This window comes from Eucyclogobius newberryi, unplaced genomic scaffold (genome assembly GCF_026437365.1).
Source record: "Eucyclogobius newberryi isolate DKJ021-1_F unplaced genomic scaffold, fEucNew1.0.hap1 SCAF_21, whole genome shotgun sequence".
Taxonomy (NCBI): domain Eukaryota; kingdom Metazoa; phylum Chordata; class Actinopteri; order Gobiiformes; family Gobiidae; genus Eucyclogobius; species Eucyclogobius newberryi.
The window spans coordinates 12,929,299-12,949,260 of NW_027315846.1; the positions used below are offsets into that span (position 1 = coordinate 12,929,299).

At 48.1% G+C, this 19,962-nt stretch overlaps 1 protein-coding gene across 1 annotated transcript; it reads left to right on the top strand.

The window, feature by feature from the left end:
• Positions 1–34: 34 nt before the first annotated feature.
• LOC140371007 (high-affinity choline transporter 1-like) lies at positions 35–13,443 on the top strand. The gene is made up of 8 exons (XM_072458285.1): positions 35–228; positions 3,906–4,022; positions 9,976–10,131; positions 10,204–10,352; positions 10,513–10,656; positions 10,946–11,099; positions 12,575–12,792; positions 12,898–13,443. Exons 1-8 carry the CDS (start codon positions 45–47, stop codon positions 13,441–13,443), a joined length of 1,668 nt encoding a protein of 555 aa, XP_072314386.1. The 5' UTR covers positions 35–44.
• The last annotated feature ends 6,519 nt before the right edge of the window (positions 13,444–19,962 follow it).

Below are 19,962 nucleotides of genomic sequence, written 5' to 3' on the forward strand. Positions count from 1 at the left end.
TAACTCGTTCACCTCTCTGTCTTGTTGGCTGTGTTTGAAGCATCATGGCAGTGAACATAGCTGGAGTTATATCCATTGTGGTTTTCTATCTTCTGGTTCTGGGGACTGGGATCTGGGCCTCCTTCAAGTCCAAAAGGGAGAAGAAGAAAAGTGGAGCCTCAGAGATGGAGATGGCCGTCCTGGGAAACCGCAACATCAGTGGTTTCTTGGGAGTTTTCACAATGACAGGTGAGCATTTGTTTTTAAAGAATAAATCAAAGTTATGCAGTTTTTCTTAAACATTGGGTTAGGGTTACATTTATGCTGTGCAAATTTTGCACAGCATAAATGTATCCAGGCTTTTCTCACTGGCTCGTCGCCTTCCCTGGGACCTACTTATATTTTTACTCAAACATTTTTACTCAAAAGAGTCTGGCCCAAGAGTTTTCCAAATTTAAAACATAGAACAAACAAAAAGAAGAAGTCAAGAAGACAATAAAGAACAAACTATAATTAAATACATAAGAGAGAAAACACAAAAGTCTAAAATAAAAGTCCCATTTAGTCCAAAGTCGATCAAATTTGTCAAACTGATTTTCAAATAAAGTCATGTCAGTTATAATCCAGTCCTTGATCATCAGTTTTTGTCATACATGCTGATTCTCATCCCAGCCGCTTCACACTCGGCTGCAAACCGTCCCAGTGCATGTTGCAGGTCCGGGTTTGATGGAGCCATCAGGACAACATCGTCTGCAAACAGCAGAGATGGAATCCTGTGGTCCCCAAACCGGACACCCTCCGACCCCTGACTGCGCCTAGAAATTCTGTCCATAAAAATTATGAACAGAACCGGTGACAAAGGGCAGCCCTGGCGGAGTCCAACATGCACTGGGAACAGGTCTGACTTACTGCCGGCAATGCGAACACAGCTCCTGCTCCGGTCATACAGGGACTGGACAGCCCTGAGCAAAGGGCCCCGGACCCCGTACTCCCGGAGCACCCCCCAAAGGACACACCGAGGGACACGGTCGAAAGCCTTCTCCAGATCCACAAAGCACATGTGGACCAGTTGGGCAAACTCCCATGAACCCTCGAGCACCCGATGGAGGGTATAGAGCTGGTCCAGTGTTCCACGACCGGGACGAAAACCACTCTGCTCCTCCTGAATCCGAGGTTCAACTATCGGTCGGATTCTCCTCTCCAGTACCTTAGAATAGACCTTACCCGGGAGGGTGAGGAGTGTGATCCCTCTGTAGTTGGAACACACCCTCCGGTCCCCCTTCTAGAACAGAGGGACCACCACCCCGGTCTGCCAGTCCAGAGGCACGGTCCCCGAACGCCACGCGATGTTGCAGAGACGTGTCAACCAAGACAGTCCTACAACATCCAGATACTTTAGGTACTCAGGGCGGATCTCATCCACCCCCGGAGCCCTGCCACCGAGGAGTTTGCGAACAACCTCAGTGACTTCAGCTTGGGTGATGGATGAGCCAGCCTCTGAGTCCCCGATCTCTACTTCCTCTTCGGAAGACGTGACTGAGGGATTAAGGAGATCCTCAAAGTATTCCTTCCACCGTCCGACGACATCCCCAGTCGAGGTCAGCAGGCCTCCACCCGCACCGTAAACGGTGTTGGTGAGACACTGCTTCCCCCTCCTGAGGCGCCGGACGGTTTGCCAGAATTTCTTTGGTGCCGACCGATAGTCCTCCTCCATGGCCTCCCCGAACTCCTCCCAGGCCCGGGTTTTTGCCTCTGCGACAGCACGAGCCGCGGCTCGCTTTGCCTGCCGATACCCGTCGATGACCTCCGGAGACCTACAAGCCAGAGTGGCCTGATAGGCCTCCTTCTTCAGTCTGACGGCATCCCTTACTTCCGGTGTCCACCACCGGGTTCGGGGGTTGCCGCCACGACAGGCACCGGAGACCTTGCGACCACAACTCCGAGCAGCCGCATCAACAATGGAGGCGGAGAACATGGTTCACTCGGACTCAATGTCCCCAACCTCCCCCGGGACATGGGAGAAGCTCTCCCGGAGGTGCGAGTTGAATACCCTACTGACAGAGGGCTCCACTAGACGTTCCCAACAGACCCTCACAATGCGCTTGGGTCTGCCAAGTCTGTCCGGCTTCCTCCTCCACCAGCGGATCCAACTCACCACCTGGTGGTGATCGGTTGACAACTCTGCCCCTCTCTTCACCCGAGTGTCCAAGACACGCGACCGGAGGTCAGATGACACGACAACAAAGTCGATCATTGACCTCCGGCCTAGGGTGTCCTGGTGCCATGTGCACTGATGGACACCCTTGTGCTTGAACATGGTGTTCGTTATGGACAATCCGTGGCTAGCACAGAAGTCCAATAACTGAACACCGCTCGGGTTCAGATCGGGGAAGCCGTTCTTTCCGATCACCCCTCCCCAGGTGTCACTGTCATTGCCCACGTGGACGTTGAAGTCCCCCAGTAGAACAACGGAGTCCCCGGTCGGTGCACTGTCCAGTACCCCTCCCAAGGACTCCAAGAAGGCCGGGTACTCTGCACTGCTGTTCGGCCAGTAGGCCGCCACAACAGTGAGAGACCAGTCCCCCACCCGAAGGCGGAGGGACGCGACCCTCTCGTTCACTAGGGTAAACTCCAACACGTGGCGGCTGAGCTGAGGGGCTATAAGCAAGCCCACACCAGCCTGCCGCCTCTCTCCGCGGGCAACACCAGAGAAGTGGAGCGTCCAGCCCCTCTCGAGGAGATGGGTTCCAGAGCCCAAACTGTGCGTGGAGGTGAGGCCGACTATATCTAGTCGGTATCGCTCAACCTCCCGCACAAGCTCAGGCTCTTTCCCCCCCAGCGAGGTGACATTCCATGTCCCCAGAGTTAGTCTCTGTGTCTGGAGATCTGGTCGCCGAGGCCCCTGCCGTCGACTGCCGCCCAGATCTCTCTGCACCGGCCCCTTATGGATCCTCCTGCGGGGCCCACGGGAGGGCGGCCCCACGTTGCTCTTTCGGGCTGTGCCCGGCCGGGCCCCGTGGGGTAAGACCCGGCCACCAGGCGCTTGCCATGGAGCACCCATTCCAGGCCTGGCTCCAGGATGGGGCCCCGGTGACGCCGATCCGGGCGACGTAAACTGCCTTGTTCTTGTAGTCATCATAAGAGGCTTCTGAACCGATCTTTGTCTGACCCGTCACCTAGGACCTGTTTGCCTTGGGTGACCCTACCAGGGGCATGAAGCCCCCGACAACATAGCTCCCGGGATCATTCGGGCACTCAAACCCCTCCACCACGTTAAGGTGTCGGTTCAAGGAGAGGAAGACCCAGGACACGCTGGAGAGACTATGTCTCCCGGCTGGCCTGGGAACGCCTCGGGATCCCCCCGGAGGAGTTAGAGGAAGTGTTTGGGGAGAAGGAAGTCTGGGAGTCCCTGCTCAGACTGCTGCCCCCGCGACCCGGCCCCGGATAAAGCGGCAGAAGATGGATGGATGGATAGATGGATGGATGGATGGATAAATTACCCTCTCATTCCCAATTAATTTGAATATATGTAGGAGATTGGCTGTCCATTAATGCAAAGAGTTTTCAATTCAATGTAAATCATAAACCAACACAGAGGTCTGCCAATCCTGTTAGTGACTCAGATACTTTCTGGCCATTTCATCCATGTCTTACAATTTTATAGAACATCTCGCCAATGAATCATTGCCTCTCTAGATATAATAAATGAGAAAATAGCTCAATATTACCATGATTTGCACATAGGCCTATAATACTCTATCTGAAATGTGTCTTTATTGGATGTGTCTTAACCTGAATAAACATTATGGACATTCACCATCCTGTTTTAACATCCAGACAGCTTTTTCACAGATTCTTAATTTGCCTTTAGTGGAGTCAACTGGTAAATTAGCTTGCCTCTTTACTTTTGTGTCTTTGTTCTGCAGCCACCTGGGTTGGAAGAGGCTTCATAGTGGCCCACACTGAGATGATGTACACTCCTTCAATGGGACTGAGTTTTACATTTGTCCTGTTGTCATCCTATGTTACTGCTTTCCTTCTATGTGAGTATCAGAAACCACATGCAGCAGGGCTTAACAACTTGGACACTTTGAAACATTGAAACACTTTCAACAACTGGCTTAACAACTTTGACACTTTGAAATACTGAAACACTTTGAACAACTGAGATCAAATACTTAGAAACTAGGACTGTGAGGTCAATGGAATTGACTATTTTTGTAACTCCAGGGCGTTTCTTCAATCATAACAAATAACGTTTTTATTCGTCTTTACATATAATTACATAATTTTTATTTTTATTAAATGTATCTTGTCGATGACCTCCAACACATGAGGGGCCTTGATGTTAACATTACTCAGTCAGTGGGTATGGAAGGTACGGTTGTTTCATTGTAGACATTTGCTCAAATCCAAAAAGTTTTTATTTATTTTATTTTCTATTCACTATTTTTTTTTATTTTGCATTAATGTAGAAATGTAGAAGTATTTGCTAATTTATTGAAAAAAGAAAAACAGAAATATCACATGGACCAGTCAAGAAGGGTCATAGATTTCCGAAGCCACTCCTTTGTTATTTTATTTGTGTGCTTAGGGTCATTGTCTTGTTTTCTTCCAGGATAGCTCTGTACTTGGCCGCATTCATCTTTATTCAGTTGCAACCAGTCGTCCTGCCCCGGAAGCTGAAAAACACCCCCATAGCATGAAGTTCCCACCACCACCATGTTTCACTGTTGGGATTGCATTGGACAGATTATGAGCAGGGCCTGGTTTTCTCCACACATACCACTTAGAATTAACACCAACAAATTCAATCTTGGTCTCATCAGACCAAAGAATCTGATTTCTCAGAGTCTGGGAGTATCTCTGCCATAAAGCCACTCTGCCATGAAGCCCTGACTGGTGGAGGGCTGTAGTGATAGTTGACTTGGTGAAACTTTTTCCTCATCTCCCTACTGCATCTCTGGGGCTCAACCACAGTGATCTTTGGGTCATTCTTTACCTCGCTCACCAAGGCTCTTCTCCCACGATTGCTCAGTTTGGCTGGACGGACAGGTATAGGAAGAGTTCTGGTCGTCCCAAACCTCTTCCATTTAAGGATTATGGAGGTCATTGTGCTCTTAGGAACCTTGAGTGATGCAGAAATGATTTTGTAACCTTGGCCAGTAATGTCCACAGTTCTGTCTCTGAGCTCCTTGGGTAGTTCCTTCGACCTCATGATTCTCATTTGCTCTAATGTGCTCTGTGAGCTGTAAGCTCTTATAGAGACCGGGGTGTGCCTTTCATACTCAAGTCCATTGTCAGTTTAATCAAACACAACTGGATTCCAATGAAGGGGTAGAACCATCGCAAGGAGGATCAGAAGAACTGGACAGCATGCAAGTTAAATATAACTGACACAGCAAAGGGTCTGAATACTTATGACCATGTGATATTTAAGTTCTTCTTTTTTTTTACATACATTTGCAAAAAAAAATCTACATTTGTGTTTTTTTCTGTCAAGATGGGGTGCAGAGTATACATTAATGAGAAGTAAAATGAAACTTTTTTTATTTTAGCAAATGGCTGCGATGAAACAAAGAGTGGAATAGTTAAAGTGGTCTGAATACTTTCTCTACCCACTGTATATGACAACATATAAATCAATATTAGACACAGGTATAACAGCTCTGGGATTGAATGTCAAATTAAATGTCGAGATTTTCCTAGAGAGAGGGGAAAACATTTTTAACACAAAATTAACTTTAACTTAAGAACATCCTGACAAGCTGCTGGGTCACTACTGGTACCAATTTTAGTTGGTCCTCAGATTTTCTGCTAAATTGGTCCAAATAACCAAAAGTAGTTCTTTCTACTTTAAATTTGTAAAACATCTGCTCTAATAAGGTTATGGTACAATTAAGGTACCAAGCCTCATTAAAGTTGTAACATTGTAACATTTTTAATTATAAACTTCTCTGTCACATTGTCTTTGGCCCTCAGCTCTGTATAGATGTCCAAATCCTCAATGAAAAAAGTTATGGAGTTTGAACCGACACCTTAACGTGGTGGGGGGATTTGAGCGCCCGAATGATCCCGGGAGCTATGTTGTCGGGGGCTTCAAGCCCCTGGTACGGTCTCCCAAGGCAAACAGATCCTAGGTGACGGGTCAGACAAAGATCTGAAGCCTCTTATGATGACAACAAGAACAAGGCCGTTTACGTCGCCCGGATCAGCGTCACCGGGGCCCCATCCTGGAGCCAGGCCTGGGATGGGTGCTCGATGGCGAGCGCCTGGTGGCCGGGTCTTACCCCACGGGGCCCAGCTGGGCACAGCCCGAAAGAGCAACGTGGGGCCGCCCACCACCCGCAGGAGGATCTATAAGGGGCCGGTGCAAAGAGATCTGGGCGGCAGTCGACGGCAGGGGCCTCGGCGACCAGATCTCCAGACACAGAGACTAACTCTGGGGACATGGAATGTCACCTCGCTGGGGGGGAAAGAGCCTGAGCTTGTGCGGAAGGTTGAGCGATACCGACTAGATATAGTCGGCCTCACCTCCACGCACAGTTTGGGCTCTGGAACCCTGCCGAACAGCAGTGCAGCAGTGCAGAGTACCCGGCGGTGTTCAGTTATTGGACTTCTGTGCTAGCCACGGATTGTCCATAACGAACACCATGTTCAAGCACAAGGGTGTTCATCAGTGCACATTGCACCAAGACACCCTAGAACGGAGGTCAATGATCGACTTTGTTGTCGTGTCATCTGACCTCCGGCCGCGTGTCTTGGACACTCGGGTGAAGAGAGGGGCAGAGTTGTCAACCGATCACCACCTGGTGGTGAATTGGATCCGCTGGCGGAGGAGGAAGCCGGACAGACCCAAGCGCATTGTGAGGGTCTGTTGGGAACGTCTAGTGGAGCCCTCTGTCAGTAGGGTGTTCAACTCGCACCTCCGGGAGAGCTTCTCCCATGTCCCGGGGGAGGTTGGGGACATTGAGTCTGAGTGGACCATGTTCTCCGCCTCCATTGTTGATGCGGCTGCTCGGAGCTGTGGTCGCAAGGTCTCCGGTGCCTGTCGTGGCTGCAACCCCCGAACCCGGTGGTGGACACCGGAAGTAAGGGATGCCGTCAGACTGAAGAAGGAGGCCTATCAGGCCACTCTGGCTTGTGGGTCTCCGGAGGTCATCGACGGGTATCGGCAGGCCAGGCGAGCCGCGGCTCGTGCTGTCGCAGAGGCAAAAACCCGGGCCTGGGAGGAGTTCGGGGAGGCCATGGAGGAGGACTATCGGTCGGCACCAAAGAAATTCTGGCGAACCGTCCGGCGCCTCAGGAAGGGGAAGCAGTGCCTCACCAACACCGTTTACGGTGCGGGTGGAGGCCTGCTAACCTCGACTCGGAATGTCGTCGGACGGTGGAAGGAATACTTTGAGGATCTCCTTAATCCCTCAGTCACGTCTTCCGAAGAGGAAGTAGAGACCGCGGACTCAGAGGCTGGCTCATCTATCACCCAAGCTAAAGTCACTGAGGTTGTTCGCAAACTCCTCGGTGGCAGGGCTCCGGGGGTGGATGAGATCCGCCCTGAGTACCTAAAGTATCTGGATGTTGTAGGACTGTCTTGGTTGACACGTCTCTGCAACATCGCGTGGCGGTCGGGGACCGTGCCTCTGGACTGGCAGACCGGGGTGGTGGTCCCTCTGTTCAAGAAGGGGGACCGGAAGGTTTGTTCCAAGTACAGAGGGATCACACTCCTCAGCCTCCCGGGTAAGGTCTATTCCAAGGTACTGGAGAGGAGAATCCAACCGATAGTCGAACCTCGGATTCAGGAGGAGCAGAGTGGTTTTCGTCCCGGTTGTGGAACACTGGACCAGCTCTATACCCTCCATCGGGTGCTCGAGGGTTCATGGGAGTTTGCCCAACCAGTCCACATGTGCTATGTGGATCTGGAGAAGGCTTTCGACCGTGTCCCTCGGGGTGTCCTTTGGGGGGTGCTCCGGGAGTACGGGGTCCGGGGTCCTTTGCTCAGAGCTGTCCGGTCCCTGTATGGCCGGAGCAGGAGCTGTGTTCGCATTGCCGGCAGTAAGTCAGACCTATTCCCAGTGCATGTTGGACTCCACCAGGGCTGCCCTTTGTCACCGGTTCTGTTCATAATTTTTATGGACAGAATTTCTAGGCGCAGTCGGGGGTCGGAGGGTGTCCGGTTTGGGGACCACAGGATCTCATCTCTGCTGTTTGCAGACGATATTGTCCTGATGGCGCCATCAAACCCGGACCTGCAACATGCACTGGGACGGTTTGCAGCCGAGTGTGAAGCGGCTGGGATGAGAATCAGCACCTCCAAATCCGAGGCCATGGTTCTCGACCGGAAAAAGGTGGCTTGCCCTCTTCAGGTGGGTGGGGAGTCCTTGCCCCAAGTGGAGGAGTTCAAGTATCTCGGGGTCTTGTTCACGAGTGAGGGAAGGATGGAGCGTGAGATCGACAGGCGGATCGGTGCAGCGGCTGCAGTGATGCAGTCGCTGCATTGGACCGTTGTGGTAAAGAGGGAGCTGAGCCGAAAGGCAAAGCTCTCTATTTACCGGTCGGTCTACGTTCCTGACCTCACCTATGGTCATGAGCTTTGGGTAGTGACCGAAATAACAAGATCGCGGATACAAGCGGTCGAAATTAGTTTCCTCCGCTGTGTGGCTGGGCGCTCCCTTAGAGATAAGGTGAGGAGCTCGGCCACACAGGGGGAGCTCGGAGTAGAGCCGCTGCTCCTCCACGTCAAGATGAGCCAGCTGAAGTGGCTCGGGCATCTGTTCCGGATGCCTCCTGGGCGCCTCCCTCAGGAGGTGTTTCAGGCATGTCCCACCGGGAAGAGGCCCCGGGGAAGACCCAGGACACGCTGGATAGACTATGTCTCCCGGCTGGCCTGGGAACGCCTCGGGATCCCCCCGGAGGAGTTGGAGGAAGTGTCTGGGGATGAGAAAGTCTGGGAGTCCCTACTCAGACTGCTGCCCCCGCGACCCGGCCCCGGATAAGCGGCAGAAAATGGATGGATGGAGTTTGAATACCCCTGTGCTAAAGGGTGTACCTTATACAGGTGCCACATGGTGATGGCTGCAGCATGATTCAAGTCTAACCCTAACCTCCTAACCAAAAATCCTACTGGCAACTCTACTACTGGCAAGTGGCATGGGGTGATAATATATAATAGAAACAAACACTTATGTAGCACTTTAGAAGATACCTAAAGACGCTTTACATTTGAGGGACGGACCTAAAAAAAACATAAACCTAAACCCCGTGTCAAATATTTTTATCATGCTTGTTAACTTGACTTTCATCTCAAAGGACTGTTAGCGCACCGCGTAACACATTCATCATTTTCAGTCCTCCACATGCGTCTGTAATTAATTTGAACTCTCGTAAAAGACATCATATTGCCCTTAACAAGTTGGTTTACCCTTGTCGGCGCCACTGAGAGGCCCAGAGTAATGCAAGGCTCTGTCAGGGTGTGAAATTTGACTTACGCAAATGCATTCTGGGATTGAAACACGCCCAGTAGCGTCATCACAACAAACATGGTGGCGCCCATGTCCCCCGCATGTTCCCCCCGCTTGCCTTAGCTACCAAAATGAAGGATAGCGCCGTACAAAAGGTTGTTTGAAATATCTTAAAATCTTGAGATTTAGTCTCCCAATCGGGTTGATAGAGACGTTTTCCGTCATTGACTGCTGAAGTCTGACCCCTGGTGGTCACTCCGACTCAAAAATTGACAAAATTTGGATCTTTTTTTTTTGCCTTCAAAGTGAAAAAAATAAGAATTTGCCTACCGACCGAGCCAGATGAAAAATGTTGACTCGGGTTACAGCAAACAGACAATTTATTTGGGGTAGCCTAATTGAAAGGCAGTTGGAACAGAAGACAACACACATATTTACACAACATACACACATGTATTATGGGACCTAGTGGTGCATGTATTTACAAATCAATGTAATGATCTTTTTTTTTTTTTCTGAATACCCCTGGATGTTTCAGGTGGGTTTGTGTTTGCAAAACCACTGAGAGAAAAGAAGTATGTCACCATGACAGACCATTTTCAAATGAAGTATGGAAAAATGGTCGGAGCAGTTTTTTGTGTGTTTCCAGCTTGTGGAGAGCTATTCTTCTTAGCTGTAATATTTATCTGCTTAGGTAAGATACAAGATCAACACAAAATACACATAATAGTAAAAAAGAGTAATGTATTGTTTTTATGATCATTAGGTTCAACTATCAGTGTGATCCTGGGCGTATCTTACAGTCTATGTATCTGGGTCTCGGCTGCTGTTGCCATTGCCTACACTCTGATGGGAGGGCTCTACTCTGTGGCATACACAGACGTTGTACAGCTCATCCTGGTGTTTGTCAGTCTGGTGAGGCAGAAATCATCATCAATCTCACTGTTGTCGACATAGGGGGCTTGTGAACCAGTTTCATACTCAAACATAAACATAAATATGTTTTTTCTAGTTTTTATCTAGTTTAAATATACCAGTAATCATAATTCTCACAAAGTCTCTTGTGTTTTTTTAGTGGATGTGTGTCCCCTATGTCTTGATGAACCCTTCCACTCTGGACATAAGACAGACCTTTATGAATAACACGCTGCACGCTCCATGGATTGGAAATGTAGATCCAAGAAAGACTGGAATTATGGTGGACAACTTCTTGTATTTTGTAAGTCAATTGTGTTCATTTTCAAATTGAACAGTTTTAAGTAGAGATCGATCACCTTTTGGCCCATTTTAACCTTGTGGCTGAGTATGTGCTGATAGTTTAGTTCCAATGGTTACATGGGGCCAACTGCATCGTGGGATCACTCATTCTACTCAGTTGTGCGCAAAGCAACTTGGCCTGTGCTTGACATCTGAAGACTGATAACCGATACCAGAACACCAAAACGTGAAAAAATAGATATACTGGCTCTAGTTTTAAGTAGTATGAACATGTGTATCTTTCCTTTCAGGCCCTGGGGAGTTTAGGGTTCCAGTGCTTACACCAGAGGATAATGGCTGCATCATCACTTCGTACAGCTAAAGTCACCTGCTGTTTAGCAGCTGTATTTTTGGCTTTATTTGGGATACCCGCGATTCTGATTGGGGCAGCCTGTTCCTCAACAGGTACAGTATGTCCTACATCTTACATCTTATATGACTGACATAGTGCATTTGTGCAAGACACTCTACATGAAACAAAAAACTATTATAACACTGGAAAACTTGCTCGTATAAAATATTTAAATTTTTTTTATGTTTAAACCAGGTTAAACATGATTACAACTCTGCTGGAGCTGTATTTTGCTTAACTCACACTTGTTCCATTAATCCTGTTTGAGAGCTTGTCTCTTTAAAGCGCTCAGAAATCACTCAATTTGAATTTTCCTGGGATTGTTTTGTAGAAATATGAACCTCTCAGTGTAAATTGAGAGGTTTAGACAAGTCAATAAAGAGGACAGTGCAGTGGTGACCTTCTGGAATTCTAATATATGATTTAAATCTTTAAGAGCTGTGGTTGTTATCACAGTCTGCTCCAAACAATGAGCAGTGTAATGAATGGTTATTGGTTTAAATAATAGTTAAAATGGCAAGTGAGCCACTTCCCTCAGGCAGAGGGAAAGAAACTGTTCTTGTGGCGGGAGGTTCTGGTCCGGCTGGATCATATAGCCTCCTGCCTGAGGGAAGTGGCTCAAAGTCCATGTCCAGGGTGACAAGGTTCTGCTGCGATCTTCTCAGCAGAGTGCACAATGCGCTGTTGTCTCTGTGTATCCCTGGCTGTGGCTCCTGCGTACCACACAGTGATGGAGGAGGTGAGGAAGGACTTAATGATGGTCGTGTAGAACTGCACCATCATCTGCATCATCAGATCCATCAGGAAGTCAGTGATCTACCTGCAAGTGGCACATGGAGCTGGGAGAGTTTGTCCTGGAGCAAAGCTGGGAGGATGGTGTCTGGCTGCCTCCTTTCGCTGCCATAATAGTTTGTGAATTCTGTGACGATGGAAATAAACCCCTTGCTGATTTCTGATTCTTAACTGCCTCAGTTTTGGTGTGAACCAGGGTTTGTCATTATTGAAGGCTTTAGTGCGTGTAGGAATAATGCTTACCTTAGATAATCAAATGTATGACATCATAGTGTCCGTGTGCTCATCCAAACTTTCTGTGGCAGCTCTGAAAACCTCCCAGTCTGTAATATCTAAACATGTGCGTAGCTCCTCCACTACCTCGCTGGTCCACTTCTTAGAACTCCTAGAAGGTTTGGGAAGCTTCAGCCTTTATCTGTAGGTGGGGATCAGTTGAATCATGGTGTTATCTGAAAGCCTACTGCAGTGCGGGCCACAGCGCGAAGGCATTACTGTAAGTTGTGATCCAGTCTCTTCTCTTCTCTGGTCAGGGCTTTAATAAACTGACTGTACTTTGGTTGCTCATGGCTTGTATTTCTCTTGTTAATATCCCCCAGGATAAAAAACAAGGAGTACGGAAAGGTCCGCTCTACACTCAGAGCAAAACACACATTTGTAAATTATTTATGCAAAAATGCTTTTGGGAATCTTTAATTCAAATAGTCAAATTTTGTGAAATTTAATTATTTATTTCAAGATTGGAACCAGACATCTTATGGCTCTCCATCTCCATATGAACGAGGAGAAACTACACGAATCCTGCCCATCGCTCTGCAGCACCTCACTCCATCCTACATCTCCATAATTGGGGTCAGCTCTGTGGCTGCTGCCGTCATGTCTTCTGCTGACTCCACAATGCTTGCATCAGCATCACTTTTTTCTGCCAACATATACAAGAACATCTTGAGACCTCAGGTGAGTGGACATTTCACATCCAGAAGTTATCATTTTAATATTTGTTGATTCAATAATTAATTTATTGCATTCAATGTTTACCATGTACTGTGCTTTCTTCTTCAGGCGTCAGACAGAGAGATCCAGTGGGTGATCCGTGTGTCTGTGATTGTGTCAGGTTTGATTGGAGCATTACTGACAAACAAGAAAAACAATGCTTTGTTGTTCTGGTTCATTGGTGCTGAAATTGCCTACAACATAACCTTCCCTCAGTTAGTCTGTGTCCTCTTCTTTGACAACACAAATGGTTATGGAGCTATAATGGGTTTTCTTGTGGGAATAACTTTAAGGCTTCTGAGTGGAGACCCTGCTATAGGTCTGCCTGTGATACTACATTTCCCAGGATGCACTCTGGAGGACGGTGTCTATGTGCAGCACTCTCCATTTAGAACCATCTGCATGCTGTGTGCCCTGTCGTCAGTCTTGTTCTTCTCCTACCTGGCATCTGAGGTCTTCAACAGAGGTCTGCTTCCAGAGAGCTGGGACGTGTTTCAGGTCAAACTGCAGCACTCTCCTCCTTCACCTGCTCCACTAGAGGGAGCTCCAGAGCACACCAAGGATGTGGGCGATTGTGAGACTGAACTCACAGAGCCAATGTTGAGTCACTCCTGATGTTTTTATGTAATTTTTGTGTTTAAAGCAAACACTTTGGGGTGTTTGTTTATGTGACAAAGTGTTGAAAATGAAATTTACAGATTAAAATTTTGGTTTATTCAGCCTGTGCTTGGTGTACATATAACGTTGTCTTTCGGTCTGATGCATAAACTGGGACTAAATGGAAACTAAGTTTTAAAGGAAAGTGTAATGACCGTGAAACACAACAATGATACACACAAACTCAATTTTTTCACTTTCAGCCTGGACTGGTGTCAGGGAATTAGACATACACCAATGCTATTCCTTAACACACAGAGAACACAATTCAACTTAGAATATGAAACGACACAGAAACATCAGACTTTTGTGTAGCATGCATGGGAGAAACCGCCTGGCCGGGTCACCAAGGCTGCTTACAACAGCCTGCGTGACCCTCCTAAGATAAGATAAGATAAGATAAGATATTCCTTTATTGTCCCACATGGGGAAATTTCATTGGTGCAACGCAGGTAGATACAGAGGTAGATACAGAAGAACAGATCACTTATAGGAAGTCTGAAAAACACTTTCAGTAGAAGATCTCCTATAAATAAATAAAAACTCCCATAGACCAATAAATAAATAAATACCATTGCATGTGATCCCGACAGTAATTGCACATGAATATGTGTCACGACAGCACATAGATTGCACAGGAATTTCACAGTAATTGCACATGAATTGCACATGAATTCCAACAGTAATTGCACATACGACAGAATTGCACATCAGTATTAGGTTAGGTCAGTATTGCGACGGGATAACGTGACGATCTCCGGGTAAGACGACCGTTCTCTGCAGTTTCATGAGTTCCTCCTTTGTGTAAACGCGGTACGGCGCCGGCCGGGGGGCGGGGCCGGAGCCGGGGGCGGGGCCGGAGCCGGGGGGCGGGGCCGGAGCCGGGGGACTCAGAGCCAAAACACATCGCAACGACACGACGAAAACACTCAATCCAGCCGAATAAAGTCAAAACAAGTTAATTTAAAGCGATTCCAGTGCGTGTCCCGATCGTTCGTGAAGTTCCTCTTTCATATAAACGTGTATATAAATGTGTAACGACGACACGCCGTACTTTAGCGCGGCCGGAGGGCGCGGGGAGGGGCTGGTGGGCTGGCTCGGAGCTAGCTTACGTCACAACACAACGAACGCAACGAAAAACGCTCAAATCCAGCCGAAAAAAGTCAAAAACAGTTGAATTAAAAAACTATTCCAGCGCGTGTCTCTATCGTACAGTAAAATAGAAAAAATATACTAACTATATTTACAAAATATAGGAGATAAAGCACAATAAGTGTGAGAAAGAAGAGAGAGCGTTTACACCGGGCTGCCAGCTGTACCTGCGTCTCACACTGTTTTTTCACATGCAGGTTGGTTTTATTAGATATTATGGAATAGGCGGGTCACATTTCTCATTGGTCAGCTTCACATCAAGGCACTTGTCTTTTACAACAGTCTGTAGAGATAAAGCCTTGGGTAATGTTTACCTAAACCCCTGGGCTGTTGCACCCCCTCCCTAGGGTAACATTCTTTGCTCCATCTTTACGACCCCTTCACAAACAAATGCTCTCACACACCCGTTTTTCTCTTAGACTAATGATGCAGATAATATATCACTATTATGCAGATAAAATACATCACAGAAATATAATGATATATTCACATTTTATCACATTTCCCTCCTGTTTATCAAAGCATTAGTCTACTGTCTCATATGCCAAACATATTACTCTTTTCAGTTTTCAACATGTCTTTCATATTGTTGTTAAAATGACACTTTTACACTCAAAAAGTTATGCACAGTTCTCAAACATTGAACACACTCTTTTTCTCTCGGCCCACAACATGTCTACTGCATTACTGTCCTAAATTTTGAGTCAGATTGGTCAATCTCTGTAATTTGACAAACAGACTTTTATTCTGTCGATAATTTTGTGCGGTGTGATGGGAAATATAGAAGTACAAGCGGAAAGCCCTTAAACCCGCTGCTCTCTGGTCAGTCAGTTTGACTCGTCAGGGACACTTCTGGACACCCCAATAGAATCAAATACGTAGTATCAGGTGCTACTGGGACCAGATTGTCCACCAACCTCTCAACCTTGACCTTGCGGTATGGCTCTGGGTGATGCTGATCACAAAAGAGATACCTAGGCACAACGTCCTAGTCCCTTTGACTTCCAAGTGCCCTCAGCACTGTGTCCCCACATCACCATAGGTCCTCGCTTGGTTTATTAAGAGACCTCCTTCCGCTGCTCGCTTCGGTCACACCTATGATACATATGAACTGGTACATTTTCCATCTCAACTCATCTCATTAACATTGCATGTAGTTATGCTGTAGCAGATAAAAAAAAACACTCATAGTTAGTGTAAACACCGGTGGCTGTGGTGTAATATGCCATTGTATTTCTTCAGCTACTGTCATGTCAATTATACATTGTACATTATGTAGGGGAATGAAGATGGACATTCCACGGCCAGATAACAGAAAATCTCTCTTTGAACATTGGGGGTTTTTCGTTCTCCCTCTGTCCCTCACCGCAGTCTTACAGGAGGACGCCCCGATAAACTATGTTCTATGTGATTATGCCATGAATGTTTGTCCGAATCAACTCCCTACGCCGCATGTTTCACCTTGTGTTACGTATGTTTCCACTGTTTAAGGTTTTATATTCCCAATGCTTTAACTCGATATTTTTCATCACAGGTGAAAGAAGATGTAAAATGTGTCTACCTCAAGAAATAATGTGCACAAACTGCCAAAAGTGTTTAACGTGTAAATGTTAAAACAGGGTTCAATGTTTTTGCCATTATTATTTACGTTACTCCAGTTTTATTTTCTCGGTCAGGAAAATGTTAAACAGGAAGTTTTCGCAGTAGCGCCCGCCCCTTTCGCGCCCAGCATGCCCTGCGGGCCAGGTATCAAAAGGACGCTCCAAGCTAGAAACGCTCTCTTTGTTCTTCTCTTTGTTCTCTTCTTGTTCTTCTCTCTTGAAGCCGTCTCCACGGGCGAGCTTCACTTTTCCTTTGTCTCAACAAAATCCGTCCGTCACGTGGTCGACAAGGCCATGCCAGCCCCGGACTCTGAAACCACCTGAAACCACCTGGAACTACCTGGAACTACCTGGAACTAAGTCTAAGCGCTCAACCGGACAGAGACTTTCTTTGCTACTTCGTTTCTTTTCTTTTTGAAGTAATCTACGCCGTTTATGTGGATCAGCGCTACGTCCTCATCTGAGTAAAGGCCGCGTGAGGAGCTAACACGCCGCTAAAGCGTTCTACCGCTAAGGAACTCTCCGTTGCCGCCGCCGCTTCAAGGAGGTCGCAGCACACCGCTCCACGCGACCCCTCGCTCCGCGGCGCAGCCTCCTCCGCTCCCCGGCGCCAAGGACCTTACAGCACGTCGCAGCCTCCTCCGCTCCACGCGACGCATCGCTCCCCGACCGCCGCCAGCTCCACGGCCGCCGCTCGCTTCACGAACCTTCGCCGCCACACCGCTCCACGCGACGCCCCGCTACGGACCTCGTCCGTGGACAAGGACCAGTCGGACCGAGTCTACAGAACCGTAAGCCGAGTCAATTGTGCGGTTCGCTTGTGGCGTGATTTGGGTAGAGCTCAGCTGTTCCTCCTCCCTTTAGCTTCTCACTTTCCCTCTTTTTGATATAGATTAGCATAGACCCGTTTGGTTATCAAAGGCAAAACCCTGGTTTAACATTATCTGCATGAAATCTGCTGTTAAATCTGATATAACATCACCTGTGATTTACCTGTGCACATTTCTGCTCCGGTGTTTTGATTACCCTTTTTGATAAATAAACTACACAAAAGAGTTATAGACTATTGTTTGTTTGATTAGACTATGTGTAAGTCCCTGAATCGTGAAACACCCTTCAGACCTTTTTAACGAGCGCGATTAAGGACCGTATCTTAGCTCTTTGGGTTTAACCCTGGTGCCCCGTCTTGTCTCGTTTCTGCTAAGAAATCTTCCTTAATCATAAACTGAATACATGTAGTTTGAGACCCTACATATTTGGTGCCCCGTGTGAGACGATTAAAACTTTTCATAGTCTATGAATCAGATTAGTACTCATATAAACTTTTGTGGACGTTTGAACTCAAACTGTATGCTGCTGTGTCGATGCTGGAATTTGAGACTGCTTTGTGAACTTGCCTGCGCTGTAACGACGCTTGGATAAACCGTACGCTGCTGTTACTGTACACAAACCGCCTAGTTACTTCACGAACACGTGCACAAGATAATTATCGAACCTGGGGAAGCTTATTAGGGCTGTAACGCCGCATAAGCACATCCACCCCAAGACGGCAGGGGCAGTACAGCGAATTTCCCGTCCCCGAACAACTGCCACGCTCGTGAATACTTTTGGCTCGCTACCAAATGACACGAGCAGAAGCTAGTACATAGGGTACGGCCCCGAGCTAGCACAAACACGAGCCGAGCTAGTATGCTAAATGCCATGTTGTTGTGCTAACCGCCATTTTGTCTTTACAAACCACGCGGCCGAGCGTGGATGCTAACGCTAACACATGAGCTAAATGCTAACAAAGCCGTGTAGAACGTGCCGAGTGACGACTCGACGCTAACTCTGACCCCCCCTAGAGGCGGTCCCAGGCGCCCTGCGCCCAGCTGGAATTCCTCCGGAGGAAAACTGTCCAGCCCAGGAGCTTTGTCTCCACCTAGTGGTCATTAAATTGAATCACACCCTTTGCGGAGCTCTGTCTCCATCTAGTGGTCATTAATTTGAATCACACTCTTAGCGGAGCTTTGTCTCCATCTAGTGGTCATTAAATTGAATCACACTCTTAGCGGAGCCTTGTCTCCACCTAGTGGTCATTAAATTGAATCACACTCTTAGCGGAGCTTTGTCTCCACCTAGTGGTCATTAAATTGAATCACACTCTTAGCGGAGCTTTGTCTCCATCTAGTGGTCATTAAATTGAATCACACGCTTAGCTGAGCTTTGTCTCCATCTGGTGGTGGGTAAATTGTACTACACTTTACCCACCCACTTTTAACAGGCTGACCCTGTTCCCCTGTCAACACACACCGGGGGGTGACAATCAAGTCTCACCTAGACACTAACAAGATTAGTGTTTACTTTCGCACTGCATGCTCCTCGCTGCTAACACAGATTGTTTAAATGCTTTCGCAGTTTCCCCACTGTTGTTTTAACGCTTTGATTAAACAAAATTTTTCCTTTCTATACACTGCATGATTTTCAACTAATCTCCGCAGGTGTACCCCGGCGCTAAGTAACACTTCACTGTGAATGCTGCACGCTATCAGAATAACAGCTTGTTGTTTACCTGTTTGTCTACTGAATGCTGGTCAAGAACAGCGAGTGTCGCCCCGACCAGACCTCTTGTTACGTAACTGCATGGCCCTGACCCCGCTAAGCCTTGCCGTGTAACCTAGTGAATTGTTGTGGACACTGCATGCGTCCATGGTTGATGTCTAACTGCAATGCCATTTAACATGCCTTGTTAACTGTTGTTTCATCCAAACATTAACACCCGCACGACTGCATGCCCCGCTCACGCACGAACTAGCAAGCTACACGCACAAAGGTTAGCCTAGCCACAACAACTTAACATGAACACTCTAAAACGTTTCTTTTAAAATCTCCTAAGCGAGCGATTTTAATTCAGAAACTATCAGCGTCCCGACATATCTGTCCCACTTGACTGAATTGATCTAGACAACTCACAGACCTGGCGACGTGGGACCTTCTCGTCCCGACCCTGCCCAAAGTAAACATGGTGGACTCTGATAGTGATGTTATTCACTGGCCTGTAGACAACCTACACGAGTCCATGGTAGACTATACCAGTGAAGTAGCCCCTGGCGTCCTGGGAAGGAACAGGCTCCTGTCCAACAGGGTCCTTCACGAGGACCTTGCGCTGTGGATTGACCTCCTACATGCGCCAAAGGCCCTGGAAGCTGACCTGGAAGATGCTAAGCACGCGCTCCACCGATCCATTCAGGCGACTGAAAAGGCAGAGACTGAGCTGCATGACCTTAGACTCCAGATAAGAGACCTGACTGACAGGCGAAGCCGTGCGAAACCGTCCTACGACCGACCGAGTACAGACAACCGGGAGGACCACGGGAGGGGGACTCAACCCAGTCCAACCCCCGTGGCCCGCCTGGATCCACAGAGGCTGTACTTCGAGGAAGAAAGGGGAGACTGGACAGACCATAGCTGGCCACCACGGGGCCACGACTACGACAGACGTAAGAGCCCCACCCCGTACGCTGACAATGACCGGCCCAGAGACGATCGAACCTCCGACTCTGACACGCATGGACGAACCTACGGGGGGAGGAGCCCCAGCCGGACCTACACTGACGGTAGACGACTGGGGGACGGCCGTGACCGAGACAAGTCCCGGTACCACCCCGGACCCGACTCTACCAGCTCCGCCCGACGTTATTCGGACTATGACCTACGGGACAGGCGACGCGACAGACGTGACAGC